Source organism: Eleutherodactylus coqui, chromosome 1 (genome assembly GCF_035609145.1).
Source record: "Eleutherodactylus coqui strain aEleCoq1 chromosome 1, aEleCoq1.hap1, whole genome shotgun sequence".
NCBI lineage: Eukaryota > Metazoa > Chordata > Amphibia > Anura > Eleutherodactylidae > Eleutherodactylus > Eleutherodactylus coqui.
Window position 1 is genome coordinate 15,685,632 of NC_089837.1, and position 12,607 is coordinate 15,698,238.

Here is a 12,607-nt window from a genome sequence, read left to right on the forward strand (position 1 = left end):
GTATACAGTGTTGGGCTGTATGAGGGGTATATAGTGTTGGGCTGTATACAGTGATGGATATGAGGGGTATATAATGTTGGGCTGTATACAATGATGGATATGAGGGGTATATAGTGTTGGGCTGTATGAGGGGTATATAGTGTTGGGCTGTATACAGTGATGGATATGAGGGTTATATAGTGTTGGGCTGTATACAGTGATGGGCTGTATGAAAGGTATATAGTGTTGGGCTGTATACAGTGAAGGATATGAGGGGTATATAGTGTTGGGCTGTATACAGTGTTGGGCTGTATGAGGGGTATATAGTGTTGGGCTGTATACAGTGATGGATATGAGGGGTATATAGTGTTGGGCTGTATTTACTGATGGATATGAGGGGTATATAGTGTTGGGCTGTATACAGTGATGGATATGAGGGGTATATAGTGTTGGGCTGTATACAGTGTTGGGCTGTATGAGGGGTATATAGTGTTGGGCTGTATACAGTGATGGATATGAGGGGTATATAATGTTGGGCTGTATACAATGATGGATATGAGGGGTATATAGTGTTGGGCTGTATGAGGGGTATATAGTGTTGGGCTGTATACAGTGATGGATATGAGGGTTATATAGTGTTGGGCTGTATACAGTGTTGGGCTGTATGAGGGGTATATAGTGTTGGGCTGTATACAATGATGGATATGAGGGGTATATAGTGTTGGGCTGTATTTACTGATGGATATGAGGGGTACATAGTGTTGGGCTGTATATAGTGATGGATATGAGGGGTATACAGTGTTGGGCTGTATACAGTGATGGATATGAGGGGTATATAATGTTGGGCTGTATACAATGATGGATATGAGGGGTATATAGTGTTGGGCTGTATACAGTGATGGATATGAGGGGTATATAGTGTTGGGCTGTATACAGTGATGGATATGAGGGTTATATAGTGTTGGGCTGTATACAGTGATGGGCTGTATGAGGGGTATATAGTGTTGGGCTGTATACAGTGATGGATATGAGGGGTATATAGTGTTGGGCTGTATACAGTGTTGGGCTGTATGAGGGGTATATAGTGTTGGGCTGTATACAGTGATGGATATGAGGGGTATATAATGTTGGGCTGTATACAATGATGAATATGAGGGGTATATAGTGTTGGGCTGTATACAGTAATGGATATGAGGGGTATATAGTGTTGGGCTGTATACAGTGATGGATATGAGGGTTATATAGTGTTGGGCTGTATACAGTGATGGGCTGTATGAGGGGTATATAGTGTTGGGCTGTATACAGTGATGGATATGAGGGGTATATAGTGTTGGGCTGTATACAGTGTTGGGCTGTATGAGGGGTATATAGTGTTGGGCTGTATACAGTGATGGATATGAGGGGTATATAATGTTGGGCTGTATACAATGATGAATATGAGGGGTATATAGTGTTGGGCTGTATACAGTAATGGATATGAGGGGTATATAGTGTTGGGCTGTATACAGTGTTGGATATGAGGGTTATATAGTGTTGGGCTGTATACAGTGATGGGCTGTATGAGGGGTATATAGTGTTGGGCTGTATACAGTGATGGATATGAGGGGTATATAGTGTTGGGCTGTATACAGTGATGGATATGAGGGGTATATAGTGTTGGGCTGTATACAGTGCTGGGCTGTATGAGGGGTATATAATGTTGGGCTGTATACAGTGATGGATATGAGGGGTATATAATGTTGGGCTGTATACAATGATGGATATGCGCGGTATATAGTGTTGGGCTGTATACAGTGATGGGCTGTATGAGGGGTATATAATGTTGGGCTGTATACAATGATGGATATGAGGGGTATATAGTGTTGGGCTGTATGAGGGTTATATAGTGTTGGGCTGTATACAGTGATGGATATGAGGGGTATATAGTGTTGGGCTGTATACAGTGATGGATATGAGGGGTATATAGTGTTGGGCTGTATTTACTGATGGATATGAGGGGTATATAGTGTTGGGCTGTATACAGTGATGGATATGAGGGGTATATAGTGTTGGGCTGTATTTACTGATGGATATGAGGGGTATATAATGTTGGGCTGTATACAGTGTTGGGCTGTATGAGGGATATATAGTGTTGGGCTGTATACAGTGATGGATATGAGGGGTATATAGTGTTGGGCTGTATGAGGGGTATATAGTGTTGGGCTGTATTTACTGATGGATATGAGGAGCCAGCTCTCCTGCGTTCCGCGCTTCTTTCACACTCAGCCACGTAATAGTCTGCGCTTGCGCAGTAGTTTCCCGCCCACATATGACCCGCGGTTCCCGAACCCCTGACCAATCACAAGAGACCTTCGATTTTTGCGCCGCTGCTGACAGCAGTGGAGGCGTGGCCTCTAGGCGCGCGCCCTGACGTATTTTCCGCCGCTAAACCCTTGCGCATGCGCGGTGCACCCGTCATGGCGGCGCCCATCGGACAGAGAGCTGATTGAAGGGATCTGACAGAGCTGCCGGCCGCGATCACCTGTCTTGGCGCCCGCGGAGCCGCTATGTGTGACCTGTGAGGTAGGGCACCCAGCCCCCGCTCCTGTACGTGTTGTGTGCACGGTGACGTCACCCGCCCTCCCTGTATACCGGGGGGCTCCGCCGGAGGGCGCTGTTGTGCGGACTCCTCCTTATATGTCTGGCATCACCCTGTTTAACCCTTGGCTGCCTGCTACTTCCTGCTATCCCCGTGCTGCAGGCGATACGTCTCTGTTAGCTTTACTATGAGTGGCCCCCCAGCGCGCTTGTAGTGAGGTGACCGCCATGTTTCCCTGTAGCCCCGCCCACTGGTGGCATCCTCATGCCTGCCACGCCCCCTCAACTAAATGAGACTTTATATGTGGTAACCTAGCAACAGCAAACTACGCCGCGACCACCCAGCAAATAATCCAACATGGCCGCTGCGGTTGGGTTGTGTTCGGTGTATGCGGTCGCCATGGAAACCTCATCCCGTGTGGTGGAGCCCCCACGGTCCCTGCCAGCGATGTCTGATAACGCCTCCGACGCTCACGATTTCCATTTTTCTTTTCTGCCATGAGAGCATAAAAAACGTATCTAATGGCGCAGGGATCCGTTACCTGACGGACGCCGACCGACCGCGGTGGTTTATGTCCGGTTCCATCGATTACGCTCCGCACTCGTCTGCACCGCCATGTTGTGGGTTTCTGAAGACGCCGCACGTTCCAGGCAGAAATACGTTAATTCCTGCGCATTTCTACCTGTCGGCGTTTTTCCGTGCGTTAAACATGAGGAATTCCATTGGGTTTTTTGCGTAAAAACGCAACGAATATTCCGTTTTTCCGCGAAGTCACGGATTTGAACGGGCTATATTGGGGCGTGATATGCGCTAAAATGGGACGCGCCGCGGTTTTGGTTTGTTTCATACGACTGAAAAATGCGACCAATGGCGTCTATGCTCAGCGCATCGTGCGCACAACAAACACGTCCGTGAATCGCTGCGCAGGTACGTTCCTGTGAAGGGAGGCCGCGCTCACAGCCGGAGACGACACGGATCGTCCCACGTGGATTCCAGCTCGCGCAGAAGTGATGACCCGAGCCGCGAGTCTCTGCCACATAGGACGGCGCAGGTATATCCTCGTGCGCCGGTCCTGCCGCGGTCCGTGTGTTGTTGCTCGTTTAGAGCTAACCCTGCGGCTTTACACGTGACACAGACTGGCGGCTGCACACTTTTGCGCGGTTTTAGAGGTGTAATGCCGTGTGGTATTCTGCCGCGCCCGCGTGTCTCCACGCTTCAGGCTCTGTAATGTCGGTGACCCGCGCCGCTGTCCGTGATGCGCCATTACTGAGGCCGCCTCCACACCACCGGATTCCTATATCGGAGCCCGCGACCGGCATCCGCGGCGGTTGGCCGTTGTGAAGCATGGAATTATAGCTTTTTGCTCACTTTCACGGATACGAATTGCGGATTCTGCGAGCGGAGGGAAGTTCGCAGCGCGCTGTACTCGGTCGCGGACCCGCTGAAGTCAATGGAGCCCGTCGGCAGTTAGCATTGCGCATGGGTTGCGGTTAGCTGCGGCATCGCCTGGCGACGGTGCGGGGAATATGACAAAAACACCTGTACGGCGAGTCGCCGATAATGCAGGTACGCGGGGGCGCCGGCCGGGGCATCCTGCACCCGATGGCAGAAGAGGGCGAAGCTCTGCGAAAGTAGGCGCCATTTTTTGACCCAGAACTGTGCTACTGTCAGAAAACGGGCGCATTTACACGGCAACCGCGATGTCACCGCCAGAAAACAAAAAACAATACGTCAGCTAACAGGCGCTGTCCGCTCCGCCGCACCTCTCCGCGGCGCTTGTTTGTAGTCTTCAGTCAGCGCTTCCTGGTCACCTCCGGGAAGCACTGGCTCTGATTGGCTGAGCCGCGACGCTCGAGAACCAATCACTGCAGCACTTGATGAACCAATCGCAGGCATTTAATAGCATGGCATGGCGCTCAAGAGCCAATCAGAGCCAGCGCTGCCTGGAGTCGGAATTTTTGAACCCCCTGCCCAGAAGCGTTGGCTGAAGACTGCAAGCAAGCGCCGCGGAGCTGCCGGAGAAGTGCGGCGGAGCGGACCGCGCCTGGGAGGTGATGGATTGTGTTCGGGTTTTTCATGCAGCCGGGGCAGTTTAGGGACGTCCGACTGTAAAAGTTACATCGCACAAAAGCCGCGATTCGTGATGAACGCAAAGGAAGGCTCCATAGGGAAACATGGGCCACAGAAAATCGCAGGTCGCGGCTGCATAGAGCGTCCCGCCATCTTGTATCCTGGCAATGTAGCAACCTACAAGACATCACCCATGTGAAGGAACTGCATACGAACTGTGAATGAGAGGAGTCTTGGTTACACTCAGAAGCATTAACCCTGTACATAACTAGTCCTGCTCTCAGCTGAGATCCAACTACATCCGGTATAGACAATGCCCTGTGAGCTCAGCTCCGACTCCTGATACATTGTACATAACTAGTCCTGCTCTCAGCTGAGATCCAACTACATCCGGTATAGACAATGCCCTGTGAGCTCAGCTCTGACTCCTGATACATTGTACATAACTAGTCCTGCTCTCAGCTGACATCCAACTACATCCGGTATAGACAATGCTCTGTGAGCTCAGCTCCGACTCCTGATACATTGTACATAACTAGTCCTGCTCTCAGCTGACATCCAACTACATCCGGTATAGACAATGCTCTGTGAGCTCAGCTCTGACTCCTGATACATTGTACATAGCTAGTGCTGCTCTCAGCTGAGATCCAACTACATCCGGTATAGACAATGCCCTGTGAGCTCAGCTCCGACTCCTGATACATTGTACATAGAGCTAGTCCTGCTCTCAGCTGAGATCCAACTGCATCTGGTATAGACAATGCCCTGTGAGCTCAGCTCCGACTCCTGATACATTGTACATAGAGCTAGTCCTGCTCTCAGCTGAGATCCAACTGCATCTGGTACAAACAATGCTCTGTGAGCTCAGCTCCGACTCCTGATACATTGTACAAAGCTAGTCCTGCTCTCAGCTGAGATCCAACTACATCCGGTATAGACAATGCCCTGTGAGCTCAGCTCTGACTCCTGATACATTGTACATAACTAGTCCTGCTCTCAGCTGAGATCCAACTGCATCCGGTATAGACAATGCCCTGTGAGCTCAGCTCTGACTCCTGATACATTGTACATAGCTAGTCCTGCTCTCAGCTGAGATCCAACTACATCTGGTATAGACAATGCCCTGTGAGCTCAGCTCCGACTCCTGATACATTGTACAAAGCTAGTCCTGCTCTCAGCTGAGATCCAACTGCATCCGGTATAGACAATGCTCTGTGAGCTCAGCTCCGACTCCTGATACATTGTACATAGCTAGTCCTGCTCTCAGCTGAGATCCAACTGCATCTGGTATAGACAATGCTCTGTGAGCTCAGCTCCGACTCCTGATATATTGTACATAGCTAGTCCTGCTCTCAGCTGAGATCCAACTGCATACGGTATAGACAATGCCCTGTGAGCTCAGCTCCGACTCCTGATACATTGTACATAGCTAGCTCTGCTCTCAGCTGAGATCCAACTGCATCTGGTACAAACAATGCTCTGTGAGCTCAGCTCCGACTCCTGATACATTGTACATAACTAGTCCTGCTCTCAGCTGAGATCCAACTACATCCGGTATAGACAATGCTCTGTGAGCTCAGCTCCGACTCCTGATACATTGTACATAGCTAGTCCTGCTCTCAGCTGAGATCCAACTACATCTGGTATAGACAATGCCCTGTGAGCTCAGCTCTGACTCCTGATACATTGTACATAACTAGTCCTGCTCTCAGCTGAGATCCAACTGCATCCGGTATAGACAATGCTCTGTGAGCTCAGCTCCGACTCCTGATGCATTGCACATAGTTAATCCTGTACAAATGTATTGGGCACAAAGCTCTTAACCCCTACCTAACAGCTCACATCAGGTATCATCCTATTGGGTAGGCTCAGTAGCCGAGCTCATTCCTCCCGGGCGCAAATGTACATCATGGGCGGGGTGCGGTTACCACAAATGGCCATACATTTACATCCTGTGGATGGTGCAGGGCACTGGCGAGGGCAATAGCCCATGATCGCACCCCCCGTTGATGCGAGCAGGCCTCGTGAGGACAGCCTTACATCACTGGGGGGAATCCCTTCATTCCCCATTGAAATCCATGGGCGATATCGCAAAAAGCAAGGACATGCCGCCATTTATTCATCCCAGCGCAGCATCGCAGGAGTGAAAACATCGCAAATGGGAAGGAAACGACTGGAAACCATTGGCTTCATCATTCTGCATCTTCACTCCCCCTCGAGATGCAGGATGTTATCGCCAGTGTGACGGCGCCCTCAGGCCACCCAAACACCGGGTAGCGGGGTAGCAGGACGGCGAGCGAGCAATTTTTACCGCCGGTTTCAGGTGCAGGTTAAGGGGGGGGGGGGGGCATGAGAAAGTGAGAAATCGGGGTCCTGCTGAGATTAACTCTTTGTTGGACAACCTCGTTATCGTCGCAGTGGGTGCCGCTCATGGACCTCCGTGCAGCGTGTGGCGCCATCCTGGCCGCGGTCATTGGTTACGGTACATAAAGCCAGCGTCTCGTATCTTGTGAACGTGCGACTGATTTGCGCTCTTTTCCCGCAGGTTATTAAGGAGCCGCCATCTCTGAAGACACAACGATCGTCCATCCTGAAGACATGTCCGCCCACACCTACCCAGTGAGTACGCTCCTGCTTCCAGCTAAGGCGGGGCTCACGCATGCCTAATTTACTTGTGTATTACACGCATGTACGTTGCATATGTGCAGCGGATTTACACGTTAGTGGGAAACGGGAGTTAGAAGTTAAAGGGGAAAAAAAGTAACCAGTGAGCCGGGCGTGAGCAGGCAGTTGTGCGCAGGCAGTTGTGCGCAGGCAGTTGTGCGCAGGCAGTTGTGCGCAGGCAGTTGTGCGCAGGCAGTTGTGCGCAGGCAGTTGTGCGCAGGCAGTTGTGCGCAGGCAGTTGTGCGCAGGCAGTTGTGCGCAGGCAGTTGTGCGCAGGCACACGTGATCACAGACGTGGCGATACACAGCGTTTACCATATGGTCGTCTTAGCCCGGCCTAAGGTGAGTGAGTTTCATCTCAGGATCTTGGGTTAGCGCTCAGATGTGCTATCTGCGTGGACAGACCGGATACGATTGTTAGCCGCACCGCCGCTCTGCGTACAGAAAGATCTGTATGTGTGAACGGCCCCGCCGGACAGATCAGCCGATATCAAGCGGACCACGAGCAAAGCCTTAGGAGCAAACGCGACACCGCGCCGAGGAGCTCCGCCCATGATCGCACTTGCCAACGTGCATTTTTCACACGATGTTTTTGACTATGAAGCTGCGATTGTCAGGGGCGTGCTTCCCGCACAGCAGAGGGCCACAGGGGGCCACATTGATTCCAGTGGGAAACATCATGTGATGTCCGGGGGGGGGGTACGTCTGAATATACAACCTGCTGCGGTTTGTATCCTCGCAGCATTGCTGTGAGGGGAAAAAACGCTCATGTGAAGAAGTCCAATCAAAAAGATTGAAGTTCGTATTCATGTGTCCCACAACGCACAGAACTCACCACTGTGAATGTAACCTTAAAGTGAGCAGGGTGTGCAGCTCTGTAGTGACAGCGCAATGGCAGGAGAGTGGTGTTAGTCTTACTACAACGTGACCGCTATGCTGTGAACAGTGCGTTGATCTAAAAAACATCCTGTATGATACCCCAGAGCTGCACTCACTATTCTGCTGGTGGAGTCACTGTGTACATACATTACTTATCCTGTAGTGCTCCTGAGTTACATCCTGTATTATACTCCAGAGCTGCACTCACTATTCTGCTGGATGGAGTCACTGTGTACATACATTACTTATCCTGTACTGCTCCTGAGTTACATCCTGTATTATACTCCAGAGCTGCACCCACTATTCTGCTGGTGGAGTCACTGTGTACATACATTACTTATCCTGTACTGCTCCTGAGTTACATCCTGTATTATACTCCAGAGCTGCACTCACTATTCTGCTGGTGGAGTCACTGTGTACATACATTACTTATCCTGTACTGCTCCTGAGTTACATCCTGTATTATACTCCACAGCTGCACTCACTATTCTGCTGGTGGAGTCACTGTGTACATACATTACTTATCCTGTACTGGTGCTAAGTTACATCCTGTATTATACTCCAGAGCTGCACTCACTATTCTGCTGGTGGAGTCACTGTGTACATACATTACTTATCCTGTACTGATCCAGAGTTACATCCTGTATTATACTCCAGAGCTGCAGTCACTGTGTACATACATTACTTATCCTGTACTGATCCTGAGTTACATCCTGTATTATACTCCAGAGCTGCACTCACTATTCTGCTGGTGGAGTCACTGTGTACATACATTACTTATCCTGTACTGATCCAGAGTTACATCCTGTATTATACTCCAGAGCTGTACTCACTATTCTGCTGGTGGAGTCACTGTGTACATACATTACTTATCCTGTACTGATCCTGAGTTACATCCTGTATTATACCCCAGAGCTGCACTCACTATTCTGCTGGTGGAGTCACTGTGTACATACATTACTTATCCTGTACTGCTCCTGAGTTACATCCTGTATTATACTCCAGAGCTGCACTCACTATTCTGCTGGTGGAGTCACTGTGTACATACATTACTTATCCTGTACTGCTCCTGAGTTACATCCTGTATTATACTCCAGAGCTGCACTCACTATTCTGCTGGTGGAGTCACTGTGTACATACATTACTTATCCTGTACTGCTCCTGAGTTACATCCTGTATTATACTCCAGAGCTGTACTCACTATTCTGCTGGTGGAGTCACTGTGTACATACATTACTTATCCTGTACTGATCCTGAGTTACATCCTGTATTATACTCCAGAGCTGCACTCACTATTCTGCTGGTGCAGTTACTCTGTACATACATTACTTATCCTGTACTGATCCTGAGTTACATCCTGTATTATACTGCAGAGCTGCACTCACTATTCTGCTGGGGGAGTCACTGTGTACATACATTACTTATCCTGTAGTGATCCTGAGTTACATCCTGTATTATACTCCAGAGCTGCACTCACTATTCTGCTGGTGGAGTCACTGTGTACATACATTACTTATCCTGTACTGACCTTGAGTTACATGCTGTATTACACTCCAGAGCTGCACTCACTATTCTCTATTATGTTTTCTACTAATGGACGTAATAGCCACAGCCATATGTATGTCGCAGCCACCAGGTCTGTGATTGCAGAAACTGCCTTCCTGGCTGCCATATGTGGTTTCCATAACTCTCATTCACTTCTATGGCAGGTAAAGGGTTTGTTTAGGTGTAAGCTGTTGATGGCCTGTGCTCAGGATGGGCCATGAATAGTTTATCAGAGGGAGTCTGCTGCCCAGGACACCTTTGAACTGTTTGTGCTAGCGCACTGAGCAGATTTCTGCAGGAAGCGGACAGCTCCGTTCTCATTGTAGTGGTGGTTCTTGGTATTACAGGCAAATTTTCCATTGAAGTAAATGGGAAATTCCTCCGTAATTCAAACCTTGATCACTAAATAGCGTAGAGCAGTCGGTCGGGATGTTTCCTGCCCACTGGTATCCTACAGATGAGTGGACTCGGATTTCCTGTCTCTCTGTGCCGCCATCTTTTGTGAATAAACGTAAATAAAATCCCTGCTTGTTCTCCGCAGATGTCGGTGACGTTCCACGACGTGGCGGCCTGCTTCTCCGCTGAGCAGTGGGTGGGCCTGGAGGCCTGGCAGAAGGAGCTGTATAAGAAGGTGATGTTGGAGATCCACTCTGCGCTGGAGGCCATGGGTGAGACCCCCAGAGAGCCGGAGACACGCTAGTAGGCCGCCCCCCCACACCCCCTAGTGGCAGACAGACATGTGGCTGACGGACAAGCTCCCTGTCAGTGTTGTGGTATCGAAGCGCCGGTCCTTAACCCCTTAGGGCTTATTCACAGGAACGCGTTTGTGCAGCGTATTGCGCATGCACTGCGCAGTGAATAGAATCCATTGATTGCAGTGGCTTCCTTCACATGGGCGTATTCTCGCGTGGTTCGTTTACACAAAGACATCCGCCGCAGGCTCTATGTTTGAGCGTATTGAGCAGCTCATATTAAACTCTTTGGCTTACTTGCCCGTTGATATCAGTGTTAGCGCGCCTGCGGGGTTTATTTGTGCATGCAGATATTCAAAAAATACAGTAAGACAGACGCACAAAAACACAACTACCATCGTGCAAATGCGCTTCCGCCCGTGTGCAGCCGGCCCTAATGACGCGGCCTGTTTTCCTCCTGCGGGCGTGAAGATTTTGGGAGAGTTTCATCTCCAACTCTCTTGTTTTTCCACTGACGCGGCCGCACGAGGGCTTGTATTTTGCGCTGCGACTCGTAGTTCTGATTGGTCACCTTTTTGGTGCCTAGAATGTGTTGTAGAGCTTTTATTTGTATCTCTTGTAGGGCAGGGAGGAGAGAAAACTGCAATTCTTCCATTTTTTTTTGTTTTGTCAGAGTTAATCTTGCATCATAAATGACCTGATGAATATATATATTTTAGGTTTTTCCACTTTTCTACAAAAAAAAACCTTTTTTGGGGAGTAGAAATATTATAGGAATTTATATTCCCTTTCTTGAGTCGTCATGGCAGCCCTGCACCAGATCACCGGTGTCTACCACATGGCTACAGTGACCCGGCTCTCCGTGAAGAACACGTATTGCACACCAGTGAATACGGAATGACCCCTTACCTCACGTGGATGAACGTAGGATAAATTCCTGCATTCCCCTCCTCATCGTGACCGCATACACCTGGAGGAATACCGAATTAAGCAATGGCTTTAGGGAGGGACCACCGCATGAAAGACCTTGCGTCCGAATGCCAGATCACTACTGGTTTCTAAGTGCAGCCGCTAATGTTTTACGAACATACGAGTGTTCACCAAGTGGCGGCTCTACAGATCTGACCCGTTGTCGCCTGACGCTCTCCACGCAGGAACAGGCAACAGCCCTAGTGGAATGGGCCTTCAGACTACCCGGAGGGGAAGCGCCTTGAGACTTGTAGGCCTCTTGGATGGCCCACCTGACCCATCTTGCAATGGAAGTTTTAGAAGCGGCGCCTCCTTTGGCCGCTCCCTGAAATTGAACAAACAGGTTATTAGTTTTCCTAAAGGGCTTAGTTGCCTCAAGGTATGCCAACACTGCTCTTCCAACATCTAGACTCTGGAATTTCTGTTCTTTAGAAACAGGGGTTCCCGGCAGAAGGAGGGGAGGATTACAGATTGTTTTATATGAAAATTAGTGAAAAAAGGGGTCAGGTTTAAAGGCACATATGTGGTGCTTCAATGGAAAGTGATTGGATCCCCCCCCCCCCCCCCCACCCCACCTACCCATCTGGCTGAAGTGATAGCTACCAATAGGGCCACTTTGTGAGAGAGGAGACTAATGGGGAGATCTTCGAGGGGCTGAAAGGGGGCCTCACAAAATGACTGTAATACTAAAATGAGATCCCGGGCGGGGGGGAGGCAGTTTCTCTGACAAAGGGATGGAGTCCAACTGTCCCCTTGAGGTACTTCCTTATCAATCTATGGTCCCCCAGAGGGAAATCAAAGAAGTTCCCCCAACGCAGCCACCTGAACCATAAGGGTTTTAGGACTTAGCCCCTTGTCTAAGCTCTCCTGAAGAAAGTCCAAAATCTGATGGATGTTTGGGTAGTGGAGGTCCTGCATACTGTGGCCTAACCATCTAATGAACATATCCCAGAGTCTGGCATAACTTTTTCTAGTAGAAATTTTCAAACTTGCGCAGAGGGTTGACACTACCCTTCGCGATAGGCCCTGGTCCAAAAACTTTACCCTCTCAAGCATCCAGGCCACCCGTTTGAACTTCTGGACCTCCGGACACTCCAGAGGCCCCTGCAGAAGAAGGTCCGACCTTAATGGCAGATGCATAGGATTCTGGACTGAGAGGGTGGTAAGCGGTGGAAACCAGGGCCTCTTTGGCCAGAACGGGGCAATTAGGATTACAGCGCCTGATGACCTC

The 12,607-nt window shown here is 49.7% G+C and overlaps 1 protein-coding gene across 8 annotated transcripts in view; it reads left to right on the plus strand.

Annotated features, from left to right (window-relative positions):
• The first annotated feature begins 2,405 nt into the window (after positions 1 to 2,405).
• The window catches only part of LOC136619105 (zinc finger protein 135-like), an 81,963-nt gene continuing 71,761 nt past the window's right edge, over positions 2,406 to 12,607 (plus strand). For 7 of the 8 annotated variants that reach the window (XR_010790993.1, XR_010790992.1, XM_066594380.1 and 4 more), the window contains exons 1-3: positions 2,406 to 2,541; positions 7,173 to 7,246; positions 10,257 to 10,383. Coding sequence is in view for 5 of the 8 variants with exons in the window: in XM_066594380.1 (XP_066450477.1) it covers positions 7,226 to 7,246; positions 10,257 to 10,383 (148 nt within the window). In the remaining 3 variants the exon portion in view is untranslated. Of the gene's footprint in view, positions 2,542 to 7,172; positions 7,247 to 10,256; positions 10,384 to 12,607 lie in introns of those variants that run through there. The other variant, XM_066594379.1, reaches the window with a different exon arrangement.